This window comes from Myxocyprinus asiaticus, chromosome 3, assembly GCF_019703515.2.
Source record: "Myxocyprinus asiaticus isolate MX2 ecotype Aquarium Trade chromosome 3, UBuf_Myxa_2, whole genome shotgun sequence".
In the NCBI taxonomy this organism is placed as follows: domain Eukaryota; kingdom Metazoa; phylum Chordata; class Actinopteri; order Cypriniformes; family Catostomidae; genus Myxocyprinus; species Myxocyprinus asiaticus.
In genome coordinates this window covers 14,178,019-14,192,520 of record NC_059346.1, presented here as the reverse complement: position 1 = coordinate 14,192,520, position 14,502 = coordinate 14,178,019, and the positions used below count along the sequence as shown (strand labels likewise).

General features: G+C 36.8%; 1 protein-coding gene across 5 annotated transcripts in view; it reads right to left on the bottom strand.

The window, feature by feature from the left end:
• Positions 1-13,398, bottom strand: part of LOC127418333 (acetyl-CoA carboxylase 2-like) — a 44,367-nt gene extending 30,969 nt beyond the window's left edge. For 4 of the 5 annotated variants that reach the window (XR_007893411.1, XR_007893414.1, XM_051658910.1 and 1 more), the window contains exons 1-6: positions 13,256-13,398; positions 11,471-11,593; positions 9,596-10,205; positions 639-771; positions 362-500; positions 5-114 (exon numbers count right to left, since the gene is read on the bottom strand). Coding sequence is in view for 3 of the 5 variants with exons in the window: in XM_051658910.1 (XP_051514870.1) it covers positions 5-114; positions 362-500; positions 639-771; positions 9,596-9,942 (729 nt within the window). In the remaining 2 variants the exon portion in view is untranslated. Of the gene's footprint in view, positions 1-4; positions 115-361; positions 501-638; positions 772-3,350; positions 3,388-9,595; positions 10,206-11,470; positions 11,594-13,255 lie in introns of those variants that run through there. The other variant, XM_051658922.1, reaches the window with a different exon arrangement.
• Between the last annotated feature and the right edge of the window lie 1,104 nt (positions 13,399-14,502).

Below are 14,502 nucleotides of genomic sequence, written 5' to 3'. Positions count from 1 at the left end.
CTACCTGCACTGGAATCCTTTTGGCAATATCCACGATCATCTCTACATTGGCATAATTGTTGTTATTTGGGCCCCCAGGGACTGGCACATAGTGATCAGCCATTTTAATGTATTCTGGACAAAAACACAATGAAATTTGTATATATATATATATATATATATATATATATATATATATATATATATATATATATATATATATATATATATTTAAAATAAATATATTGAACATGCATATACTGCACATTTATATCTAAAATAAACATCACTAATAAAATAAAAAAAATACAAATTCAGGTAAACTGGGGCACTTTGTCACAAAAATTTAATTGTTGCAACTTATGTGGAAAATTCTGTTAACCTGCATTGGCTTTCAAGTCTTCCGGTGTGACCATCACCACGAAGCGAATGGTTCTCTCATTACGGAACATCTCGTAGGACCAGCGGCGAATAGAACGCATGCATTTAACTGCAGCAATGCCATTATTGGCAATCAGCACCTGACATAAGAGATTAAGATGTTGCAATAGAGAATTTCCAGTTTTCTGTGAGCACATGCTTTTCCAGTTATGTCTGAAAAAACTTTAACATAACATGTGGGTAGAATAGACTATAGATCACATTCACACGGTTCTGACCTTGTCTATAATGCGGTTTCCTCCAAAGCGAGTGACAAACTCAGCCGGAGAGGCTACAGTGAAGTCTCTGTGCACATCCATCTTTCTGTGTTCTTTGCCCTTTTTCAGCAGGTGGAGGCCTGACATGCTAGGCCTACAACCAAACAAATACAGTTTTAGGTCCACTTGAGCAGACACAACAGTGTATTTTTTACTTCACGCTCTGTCCTATTTTAAATTATCTTGATCATGATCCAGAGTAAGTTATCTTGCTATTTACAGTGTGTCCTGGCTATTTGAACTGCCTGGCCAAAAAAAAAGTTGCATATTTCATTGGACTGCCTTTAGCTTTGGTTGCGGCACACATTCATCGTGGCATTGTTTCGACAACCTTATGCAACATCACAACATTTATTTCCATCCAGAGTTGCATTCATTTTTGGCCAAGATCTTGTATCGATGACAGGAGGGTCGACCCACTCCGTGAAGTCTTCTCCAGCACATCCCAAAGACTTTCAATTGGGTTAAGGTCAGGACACTTTGGTAGCCAATTCATGTGTGAAAATGATTCCTCATGCTCCCTGAACCACTATTTCACAATCTGGGCCCGATGAATCTTGGCATTGTTGTCCTAGAATATGCCCGTTCCGTCAGGGAAGAAAAACTCCATTGATGGGATAACCTGGTCATTCAGTACATTCAAGTAGTCAGGTGACTTCATTTTATTGATGCATAATGTTGCTGAGCCTAGACCTGACCAACTGAAGCAACCCCAGATCATAAAACTGCCTCCAGAGGCTTGTACAGTGGGCACTATGCATGACAGGTGCATCGCTTCATGCGCTTCCCTTCTTACCCTGATGCGCCCATCGCTTTGGCATAGGATGAATCTGGACTCATCAGACCACATGACCTTTTTCCATTGCTCCACAGTCCAATCTTTATGCTCCCTAATAAATTGAAGTCATTTTTTCTGATTAGCCTCACTAACAAGTGGCTTTCTTGTGGCCACACAGCTGTTTAGTCCCAATCCTTGTGAAAAGCGCTATACAAATAAACATGACTTGACTTTTTTTTTTTTTTTTGGCCAGGCAGTTTATATTGTGTTATTTACAATAAATCTAGAAAAGAGACATGGTTAAGATTACTGTCACAAATATCATAAATTCTACAAGTATATACATGGAATGTACATGGAATGCATTAGTTTTAAATGAGTCTTAGAAATAAACATGAACACATTTCATGCCACAAAAGCAAATAAAATTATTAAGCATGAAAAAAGCAAGACTCATACGTGGTAAGAATCCACTGAACCAAACAGACATATTTCAAGAAGTCAACTGAACTGTCCGGGTAAACAGATTTTTTCTCTGCTGGTCTGGCCTCTGTACTTTCCACCTCTGTCGAAGTGTGCTACAATATAAATGCTCACACTAGCAAAGCAGCCAATCACTGCTTAATATGTTATCATACAGGCTACAGACCATACTGACTAACCCTTAACTCTGAACTTTAAAACTACCGCTAACTTTGCAATTGAAGTCACTGACATGCACAGAACATGGGCTACAGGGGCGCAACCCCCTACCCCATATGTTCACAAATCTAAAGGTGCCCTTCACAAACACCCCCCCCCCCCATTTCCTTCAGCCCATTCCTGCTAAGGTCTGTACATGTCACTTGAAGTGATAGGTCGACATCTTCACGCAAAGTGTAAAGCAAATGTAACGCAATGTATGTAAAAGGTAGAGTGGAGAAGATAAACAAGTTAAAGAGACATGTGCAAGCTATCTTTAACATATGCTGCTTGAAAACAGGTGACAGCATAAACAAAGTGGAAAATTGCAGATTACCTACAGGATCACATTTAAGTTATTTTCTGTAGTATCAGCGGAAACAAAACTTTGACATGCTGACAATTATCTTATAAATTTGTGCCACCTTCAGGCTCCAGCTACAATTCAAAATGCCACTCCTCATGAGATACTTCTGCGAAACTCTACATAAGAATTGTCTGCTTATGCAGCATAACATTCTTTTAGATTTTAAAATGTCTTCGGCTAATGCACTTTACACGAGCAATCAAAAACAGACTCATCTTCTTGCAAACTTCATACTTGTAAACAGATTTTTTTGTGTGCCTTCTCAGTGTAGGGAATTTACATATAAATCAGGAACAATTAAATATGAAAAAGATTTTACAATCCTTATTTGTTCATCTTTTTGAAGATTATGCTATGTTCCAAAATTTAAAATACTTCATGTCTGTTTTCAATTATCCAGTGTCGAAAACCCTCAAACGTTCAAAAGCTGCCTTTGTTTCACTGTTATCTGCAGAATTGAAGGTGGCATCAGTATCACTGTTTAAACACTGCCATTATCTCCCCAGTTCTCAGATTATTCTCCGCTCTCAGAGTTGATATGTGCAAATGTTCTCTAGACAGAAAACTCACAGGGACACATGCTAACATTATCAGGTTACATTGCGTAACACTTCATACACAGTTCAAACGGTCTCCATTGTGCTGTGCATTTCAGCGAAATCCTGCAACCTACAAGTTCTGCATTCCAAACATCTATTCAGACAGTACTGTACAGTTAAGATAAACTTATTTGCTTCCTGGTTATGCTACACAACTACAAATAACTACAGAAACCACACCCCCTTTCATACTTCCAGTGTACTGCTCTTATCAAGAACATACTGTTAATATTTGGTCCGGTACCAACCTCTTTAGGCACTGAAACCAGTTGAGTGTTTGCCCTCCTTCTCCGTCCATTGCAAAGAATCAATAATAAAGCAGAAGATGAAAAACAACATCTAGCACACTTTATGTTCCCTCCCTTTTCCTCTTTTGCTCTCTCTCCCTAATGCCCCCTCCCCCATGTCTATGAAGACCTCACTTCAACTCTAAATGTTTAAGAAAAACACACCAAACCTGTTCAGAATATTCATTGTTATGAGAGTTTCACTCCAGGAAATCAAATGCAAAGTAAAATTTTAACAGCTTGTTTTCAGAATGTCTTTTAACCTACAATAGGTTCAAGAAGGTTCATAACCAGCAATGTGTTCTTTGAGCTCATAATAATCTATTTATGTTCTTGGGCATGTTCAATGCATACTATAGTAAACAGTGTACTACAGTTTTTACTATAGTAAACATACTATAGTAAAAAGCATGATAAACAATGGCTGATGAAATTGTTTTTGACATTGTTTCCTACAGAATTGTATATATTTTTAAAACTGTATAGATTTCTATTAAACTATCATTACAAAAAATTTATACTGTTGCACATGTCATACAACAACCTGTCAGTAATGACACTGATTTACTCACCCTCATGCCATCCCAGATGTGTATGACTTTCTTTCTTCTGCAGAACAAGAACAAAGATTTTTAGGAGAATATCTCAGCTCTGTAGTTCCATACAATGCAAGTGAATGGTGACCAGACCTTTGAATCTCCAAAAATCACATAAAGGCAGCATAAAAGTAATCCATATGACTTCAGTGGTTAAATCTATAACTTCAAAAGCGATATGATAGGTGTGAATGATAAATCTCAACTTTCACTTTCACTTTCAGAATGTTAAATAATGTAAAAGTGAAAGTAGAGATTTATAGTAAAAAAGGACTTAAATATTGATCTTCTAAGGTCTGGTCAACATTCACTTGCATTGTAAGGACCAACAGAGATGAGATATTATTCTAAAAATCTTCGTTTGTGTTCTGCAGAAGAAAGAAAGTCATACACATCAGGTATGGCATAAGGGTGAGTAAATAATAAGAGAATTTTCATTATTGGGTGAACTATCCCATTAGGTTTGATGAATCTTGAGTATACAAAACAGCTCTTGCTTCATTTCTAAAAGTAATGATAACTTCAGTTCAGTGATTTAGTTTTGTCATTCAGTGAAGATTTTGTCAGACTGATTGAAACTTGCGAGTCTTTGTGTCCAGTTCAAAAGAGTCATTTGATTGTGAATCAGACTACACTGGTTGCCACGGCCGTTTCTGACCATTTTGGCACCCTTGGCAAGATCCCTAATGGCACCCCCGTCGGGGGGTGGGGGTGGAAGGTGAAGGGGATGTGGCGGCGGCCTCCTCATTGGTGCCCTCCCAGCTGGTGGTGCCCTAGGCGACTGCCTAGTTCGCCTATGCCTAGAAAGGGCCCTGCTGGTCGAACTGTGTTTTTGCGTACAGACTGCGAGGACAACTCAATAGAAAAAAAGTGTTTTCTTGCCATTATTGTATGATAAACTTTTTTTTTATCTCATCGCATTCAATTTAGACTGCAAGATCACAACTCAGGTAAAATTGGCTTAAAAAATCATTTATTTTGCTGTGGATTCAGTAGGGCCACTGTAGATTATGTAGCGACAGAGCATTGCTGATGGAAAGCAGTGCAGAACACACTGGTTTGTGAAATATAGATACAATTATGAAAATTACATGAATTTAAATTACTTATATTTACTCAAATTCACAAATATTTTTAAAAACGGAACAATATGCATTATTCATTGACTAGCAGTTTTAAATATTTTTTAAAGCTGACATAAAACTAACTTCTGTTAATCGGCCAAGCTGACACAGTTATAATCAGATGCCGATAATCTCTGAATAAACAAATGTTGGCTGATATTTCTAATAGTAAGAGGCAATTGTTTACAGAGACAGGTCTATCTAGACAAATGGGACCAAAAGAGTACATTGTACTTGTAAAAAGAACAAATATCACATGACCCAACAACACTTCAATGAATTAGAACCTCATCTGTCTTTTCCTCTCTTACCTTTCGGGCCCATTAATTCTCACTTCCATGCACCCATGAGAAAGTTTCACCTGGAGCGAAAACAATCTGCCCATGTACAGTCCTGGACTGTCAACCCTATCTTTTGTTTCTACGTGAAATCAGCCTATGTCAAGTAGGTGACTTGTGAAAGAGGACAACAACGTCCCACAGGTTACACGAGAGTAGCCAGACTCAACATCAAAACATCCCTAACCCAACTTTTTTCACAGCATAAACATATGTCTGATGTACTTGGACTCCGGAAACAATCTGCAAGTATGTTTTTAAGCTAAAACACAGTGAGAATGCCTTTGAAAGTCAACATCGCGAACATTGTTTCCATTAATAGTACAGAAATGTGCGGCATGACACAATAACAGGTGACAAGCACGAGCAAGTCAGGTGATCATAGACAGTGAGAATGACCATATGGCTTCATGTCCATAACTCTGTCCTATTTGGCATTGGACACTTATGTGGTGCACAGCGTCCCCTATTGATTTTAAGAGTATATCTTACAGGAATAAAGTAATATGAAATCTAAGACCACATTAACAAGATCACCTAACAAAAAAGCTAATAAGAAGGTCCAAATGGTAAAATAATATGTAATAGTTCTAAACTGCATTTAAATTGATGCAACTCACACTGTATGATTTCATCATGTTATAACATCATCTTTGTTTCCATTCATTTAACTCTTCACAATAATTTCTGTCATTTACTTATTATTTGCACTTTCAGACTTTGATTTGATATTCTTCATCAGAAAGAAGGGTCATTGTCTAACATTCATTTTTTTTTTTTTTTTTGTCCGCATCTATAACGCTATTCAAAAATACATTAAAAATGCAATTCACACACCTGGAGTCACAAGTTTGAATCCAGGGCATGCTAAGTGACTCCAGCCAGGTCTCCTAAGCAACCACATTGGCCCGGTTGCTAGGGAGGGTAGAGTCACATGGGGTAACCTCCTCGTGGTTGCTATAATGTGGTTCGCTCTCGGTGGGGCGCATGGTGAGTTATGCGTGGATGCCGCGGAGAATAGCGTGAAGCCTCCACACGCGCTATGTCTCCACGGTAACGCACTCAACAAGCCATGTGATAAGATGCGTGGGTTGGCAACTGAGATTCGTCCTCCGCCACCAGGATTGAGGCGAGTCTCTACGCCACCACGAGGACTTGGAGCACATTGGGAATTGGGCATGCCAAATTGGGGAGAAAAAGGGGAGAGAGAAAAAAATGCAATTCACACAAAACAGCTACTTAGCTTAAACAGCTTTTAGCTATTATGCCACCCGCACTCACTGATTGCACTGTATCGTTTTATTTCTGTATTCTTTACCTTTGTTTATTCAGTTTAATCATTGTTAAAGACATTTTTATTACTTTTTATTCTCATTTTTTGTTCTTAATTAGTTTTGATTTTAATTTGTTCTTAATATTTTTTTTATGCAAGTCTTTTCTTTATCATTTTTATGTAAAGCACTTTGAATTGAAATGTGCTATATAAATATGCTATATACGTATGAAATGTGCTATATAAATAAATTTGCCTTACCTTGCCTTAAATACACCACGTTTATGATGAACATGTTTTTATTTACTGACTTCAAGGTCATTTTGAAAAAAAACATCTGGGGCTTGAAATAAAAAAATGTCATGTGGTGTAACTGTCCAGAGACAGTAAAACAAAATCTAATAATTTATTAAAATAAAAAGTTTTAAAAAATATGTTGCCATGAGAAGTGTAGAACAATAATATATTATTATTCTTTCTTAAAAACAAATAGGCAGTGAAATATTTTTGTTATAAAATATCATTAAAACAAGCGGTGTAACCAACTTGACTTTTTTTTAGCCATTTTGCTGTCCTGTGACATAAAAAAAAAAAAAAAAGCTTTAGACCTTTAAGACTGTGTGTGTGAAGTTTTTAAAAATAATACAGTTGAAGTCAGAAGTTTAAATACACTTGGGTTGAAGTCATTAAAACAAATTTTTTACCACTCCACAGATTTAATATTAGCAAACTATAGTTCTGGCAAGTCGTTTAAGACATCTGCTTTGTGCATAACACGAGTAATTTTTCCAACAATTGTTTACAGCCAGACTTTTTCACATTTAATTGACTATATCACAATTCTAGTGGGTCAGAAGTTTACCTACACTAGGTTAACTGTGCCTCTATGCAGGTTGGAAAATTCCAGAAAATTATGGTATGCCTTTAGGCAATTAGCTTCTGATGGGCTAATTGGAGTCAATTATAGGTGTACCAGTGGATGTATTTTAAGGCCTATCTTCAAACTCAGTGCTTTTTTGCTTGACATCATGAAAAAAAAAATCAATAAAAATCAGCCAAGACCTCAGAAAAAAATTGTGGACCTCCACAAGTCTGGTTCATCCTTGGGAGCAATTTCCAAATGCCTGAAGGTACCACGTTCATCTGTACAAACAATAGTATGCAAGTATAAACACCATGGGACCACGCAGCCATCACACCGCTCAGGCAAAGAGACACATTCTATCTCCAGGAGATGAACGTAGTTTGGTGCAAAAAGTGCAAATCAATCCCAGAACAACAGCAAAGGGCCTTGTGAAGATGCTGGATGAAACAGGTAGACAAGTATCTATATCCACATTAAAACAAGTCCTATATCGACATTACCTGAAAGGCTGCTCAGCAAGGAAGAAGCCACTGCTCCAAAACCACCATAAAAAAAGCCAGACTACAGTTTGCAAGTGCACATGGGGACAAAGATCTTACTTTTTGGAGAAATGTCCTCTGGTCTGATGAAACAAAAATCAAACTGATTGGCCATAATGACCATTGTTATGTTTGGAGGAAAAAGGGTGAGGCTTGCAAGCCGAAGAACACCATCCCAACTGTGAAGCATAGGGGTGGCAACATCATGTTGTGGGGGTGCTCTGCTGCAGGAGGGACTGGTGCACTTCACAAAATAGATGGCATCACGAGGAAGGAAAATTATGTGGATATATTAAAGCAACATTTCAAGACATCAACCAGGAAGTTAAAGCTCGGTCGCAAATGGGTCTTCCAAATGGACAATGACCCCAAACATACCTCCAAAGTTGTGGCAAAATGGCTTAAGGACAACAAAGTCAAGGTATTGGAGTGGCCATCACAAAGCCCTGACCTCAATACAATAGAAAATTAGTGGGCAGAACTGAAAAAGCGTGTGTGAACAAGGAGGCCTACAAACCTGATTCAGTTACACCAGTTCTGTCTGGAGGAATGGGCCAAAATTCCAGCAACTTATTGTGAGAAGCTTGTGTAAGACTACCCAAAATGTTTGACCCAAGTTAAACAATTTAAAGGCAATGATACCAAATACTAACAAAGTGTATGTAAACTTCTGACCCACTGGAAATGTGATGAAAGAAATAAAAGCTGAAATAAACAATTCTCTCTACTATTATTCTGACATTTCACTTTCTTAAAATAAAATAGTGATCCTAACTGACCTAAGACAGGGAATGTTTTCTATGATGAAATGTCAGGAATTGTGAAAAACTGAGTTTAAATGTATTTGGTTAAGATGTATGTAAACTTCTGACTTCAACTGTATCAGATATTTTTACATATTTATGAAAAGGCACATTTTGTTCTTGATATTCATGTCTCAAAAAATCATAATATTTGTAAAAAATAAAATAAAAATTACTTTAAAAGTGTTTGAATTTTTTTTTTTTATTATTGTGTTGTGTACACTCATGTATTCAAGGTGCAAGAAATGCATTTTAATACTGTACCTTTACTTGGTTACACCACATGACTATTTTAAAGACATTCAATCAAAATCAAATTGTAGAAAATGCTATAAATGTTTTGAAACCAATACAGACAAAAAGATTACATTTCTATGAACTTGGCAGGTGTGTTTTAAACTTGATTTTTAAAAGATTTCAAATTTTTATCACCTCAGTCAACCATATTTGTTACTGATCCAGAAATGTAAAGTGGTTGGAAAAAGAGCAATGAATGAAGGAAGCTTTTTCTTAAAACTTTACAAAAACAATTAAATGCTGAAATGTTTTTTTGTTGTTGTTGTTGTTGTTGTTGTCGTTTTTTTTTTTTTTTTTGCAGCTAAAAATATTATTAGAACAGACAAATGCACACATGCAAACAACAACAAAAGATTCCTTGGGATGCTCACCTCAGGCTGGAGGATGGTGCCGGGACAGGGGGTGGCAGTGCTTCGGATAAGGTGGTAGGTGGTGCCTTGGGCTGCTCTGTGCTTTTGTTCTGAGGTCTGGCTCCCTGGCCCATAACAAAAGACTCATCATCGGAGGAGTTATCCTCAGAAGCTCCCAGAATAAACTTCAGCCTCTCTTTAGCCTGAACACCTGCACCAAACCTGGGCCTAACAGGCTCATTCATAGCCATGGGAACAGGGTTGGAAGCAGCTTCTTCTGTGACTTCTGATTGGTCAGTGGGATCACTAGTGGTTGATGGGGGAATCTCTTCACTTCCTGTTGAGGTGCTTGCTGTTTCCGGGTCCATTGGAAGAGACCGTTACTCTGAACAGTGGCTGTTGGGTGTTTGTTATGACATCACTCTCTCCCTGTGGACCTTGATGATACATTCAAATGGGCTATGAGATTTAAACTAAGCACTGATGAGAATGACCAATGCAGAGGTCATATACAACTATTTGTGGACTGGGAGCCTTAACATATGTCTGCAAACTCTTGCCACCTCCTATAAGATGAGATGATCTTTTATGATGAGATTTTATTTTTGTCTTGATTTCTGTAAATATTTGACTGTAAACAAAGAAAAGCCAAGCCACAGTTAGGATATCAGCAGAGTACAGAACATTAGGCGACATCAGTGTGCTCAATATGAGGGATGCAACCAAAACATCAATAAACACAATTTTCATACATACATAGGTTATATGGCATAGAAATAAAAATACACTGAAAAAGCTCAATAGAAATGACCACCAGTTTCAAAGAGTCAGTTTTAAGAGGTGTCAGAGGAACACAAGTTTGTCATGGTCATGTAGCCATTAGCCAACATAATTTTCAATTCATACTGGTGGAGTTACCATGTTTTAACATCTCAATAGACTTAAAGGGATAGTTCACCCAAAAATGAAAATTCTCTCATCATTTACTCACCCTTATGCCATCCCAGACGTGTATGACTTTATTTCTTCTGTAGAAGCACAAATTAAGATTTTTATAAGATTATATCAGCTCTGTAGGTCCATACAATGCAAGTGAATGGTGACCAAATGTTTGAAGCTCCAAAAAGCACATAAAGGTAATTCATAAGACTCCAGTGGTTTAATCCATGTCTTCTGAAGCAATCCAATCGGTTTTGGGTGAAAACAGACCAAAACATAACTCCTTTTCACTATAAATATTGACATCAGCACTCTCCTTGGCAATCATGATTTCAAACTAGATTACACCTCCTATAGTGCCATCTAGCACTCTGCACATGCATCAAGCACTAGGAAGTGTAATCGAGCTTGAAATCATGATTGCCAAGGAGACTGCTGATGTCAAGGTTTATATTGAAAAAGGAGATATATTTTGGTCTGTTGTCACCCAAAATCGATTGGATCTCTTCAGAAGACATGGATTAAGACTCTGGAGTCATTTGGATTACTTTTATGCTGCATTTATGTGTTTTTTGGAGGTTCACAATTTTGGTTACCATTCACTTGCATTTGTGGAGCTGAGACATTCTTAAAATCTTCTGAAGGAATAACGTTATCTGGGATGGTATGAGGGTTTGTAAATGCTGAAATAATGTAAAAAAAAAGAAATTTAAATAAATAAATAAAAATGTGTGAACTATTCCTTTAAGGAAAAACATTTAACAGCTATGTTTCAAACACTCTCCATTAGGCTACATGTTTAGACTCAATCAGGAATGTAAACAGAATCAGAAACAGTCTCTAGAAAAAGTAATTGCATGCAAAGCCTGAAGTCTACTAATAAACACATTTAGTAAGACATTCTCAAATAATGAAACAATGAGATAAAATTATTAGTTAGAACAGTTTAGAACAAACCTTGAAAGAGACGGTCAGTCTCCAGACCTCTGGTATTGGAATGTGTACACATAGTACTCAATGCTCTTCTCTTTACAACTGCCTGAGTCTAACAGACAACCACCTCTCTGCCAGTTAAGGACCCTGTGTGTGAGTGTGTATGTGTGGGATATAGGGGAAAGTTCAGGCATGGTGGGTAAGAAATGAGGGGGAGGGAATGACAGTTCTTGCAAACAACTTATCAATATAGCAACAACAACATTAAAGGTCAAAAAACGGTGCGGTGTGTAACCGGATACAAACTTCACACCGGTCTTTAGTATGGCACAAAACAGTAAATATAGTAAAACATGGTCTGTAAAACTGAATACACAGACACGCGCGACATGGTATTGCTTTACCCAATAAAAAACAATTATCAAATACAAAAGAACATTTCTGAAAGAACGATAAGATTCCATGGACATCTAAAAACGTTTTCCTCACAAAATAGCTATCCTATTATGACTGACATTTTATGATTAAGAAAATACAGCGAATACTTATCTTATGAATATTCATTATGTCGTGGAAATAAACGTTTGCAGGGTAAACTTGACAGCGGTGAATGGGAGTGAATGGGAGACCACAGCAAATATAATTTTAAATTACCCATTTGCTCCAAGAGCAAAATAAAAAAATCCATCATTATATTTGAATGACTTTCCGGGAGAAAAAAAATACAAAGCGATGGCTTAAAACAGATGGTAGAAGATGCCAAATTTACTATCACTCTCTCAGCAGCTGTAACTGAAACCCCCTCGCAGCTGTGGTAATTCATTTTTTAAACTAATTCCAGTGTAATATAACACAAATCATAATGTTATAAACTTACACTCAATATTTTAAAAAATGATCATACAAAAAAGTTTGCTAGATTTACGCTGCTAAATAAGACGGAGGCACGTCATCACAGTGTGTGAAAAAGATATATGGTAAACGCTTGGTTCCTGAATATTAATGACTAAAGTTACGTCAGGTGGGCCTAGTCAGAGATAGTTTATCAGAGACTGACCACTGGTATTAAAATGAATGGGAGAAACTGGAACGGCCAACGGAAGTCCCGCCCTAAAGGTAGAAATAGCCAATCACCTTTTAGATACAGATAACGCCTGTCAATCAATTTGGGGTGGCGCATGCGTATTAGCTGAACCAGTCTGAAAATAGCGTGTTGTTTTTTAGCGTGATCTGATCTAAACTAGCACAATTTATAATACAGTTGTTGTTAGATTTTACTGCTGAATTTAAATATGTTCTTTGATCGTAATCTTGCCCAACAGTTTTGGATATTTCGGTCTTTCCCCACTTAAGTAGATTATGCCGCTTTTTTACATAGAGAATAGCTGCCCAAGCGTTCCAAAGATGGTCGTCGAGTGGACTGTTTTGCCTTCAAAGGAAATTTGGCCTAGCGGGTACACGTCACGTAACCTATTTCATATACATTTTTTCCTATTTCATATTCATAACATAAACTATTACCATAGTGCGATTCGTAACTTCCTGCGATTCATAACTCATGGCTGTGTGGCGCCTGGGACAGATCAGAACTTTAAGTTTGTAAAAGAGTAACAAAACAGCGTAAACTTCAAATGACTCTTCACAAGCTATCAACAGTAATACCGTTATTTTTCAGCATGCTTTTGCAAAACGCTTTCATGCTAAATGTTGTTTTGTTACTGTTATACACCATAAGAACACGTTCATAAAATAATCGCATTTCTTGTTTTAGTACAGCATCTACGTGTTTGTTTGTTTTATTTTAATTACCTTATTTATGGTTCTTTGCAGGTGTGTTTTGCTCTGTATCCATCCATGTTGCCGGGTCGCAGTGTCTTCGAAACATGACGAAATATGTTCTTTACGGGCTGATGTCATCTAGAGCCTCAGCAATACATGTTGTTGCATTTGATCTTTTAGATTACCGTAATATTAACATATTGCAAATGTTTTTAAAATCATGTTTTATGAATACATTTGAGTAGTATTATCATATTAGCCACGCCATAAACATTTAGTAGGTTATCAGTGAAAAGCTCTGGATGTTCTTGTTTGCTTGTATAGGGTTTCAGAGATACTACCAAAGAACATTTTGTCCTCTACAGCTGGGTTTCATGAGGATATAAAAGGAATATTCCGGGTTCAATACAAGTTCAGCTCAATCGACAGCATTTGTGGCATAATATTGATTACCACTAAAGTTAATTTCGACTCGTCTCTCCTTTTCTTTAAAATAAGCAAAAATCTGGGTTAAAGTGAGACACATAAAATAGAAGTGAATGGGGCCAATTTTGTAAACGTTAAAATACTCAATGTTTCAAAAGTAAAGCCAAAAGACATAAACAGTATGTGTCTTAACATGATTTTAGTGAGATAAAATCACTTACTAAACTTTTCTGTGTAAAGTTCTAGCCAATTTTACAACTTGGTTGCCATGATTATTTAATGTCAACAAACCCTAAAAAGACTGTAAAAATTACCTTTTAAACAACTTTACAGCTCAAGTAATACATGAATTTTAACAGAATAAATGTAAGTGCTTTTATAAAATTATAAGCTTCAAATTTCTGCCTATAAACCCTCCAAAAATTGGCCCCATTCACTTCCATTGTAAGTGCCTCACTTCCAAATTCTGTCGATTGAGCTAAAAAGAATATTCCGGGTTCAATTCAAGTTAAGCTCAATCAACAGCATTTGTGCCATAATGTTGATTACCACAAAAAAATAATTTTGACTCGTCCCACCTTTTCTTAAAAAAATCAAATAAAAATCAAGGTTACAGTGAGTCACTTACAATGAAAGTGAATGGGGCCAATTTTTGGAGGGTTTAAATGCAGAAATGTGAAGCTTATCATTTTATAAAATCACTTACATTAATTCTATTGATAAAACTCATGTATTATTTGAGCTGTACAGTTGTTTAAATTGTCATATTTATAGTTGTTTTAGGGTTTGTTGACATTACATCGTCATGAGAACGAAGTTGTAAAATTGGCTATAACTTTACACAGACAAGG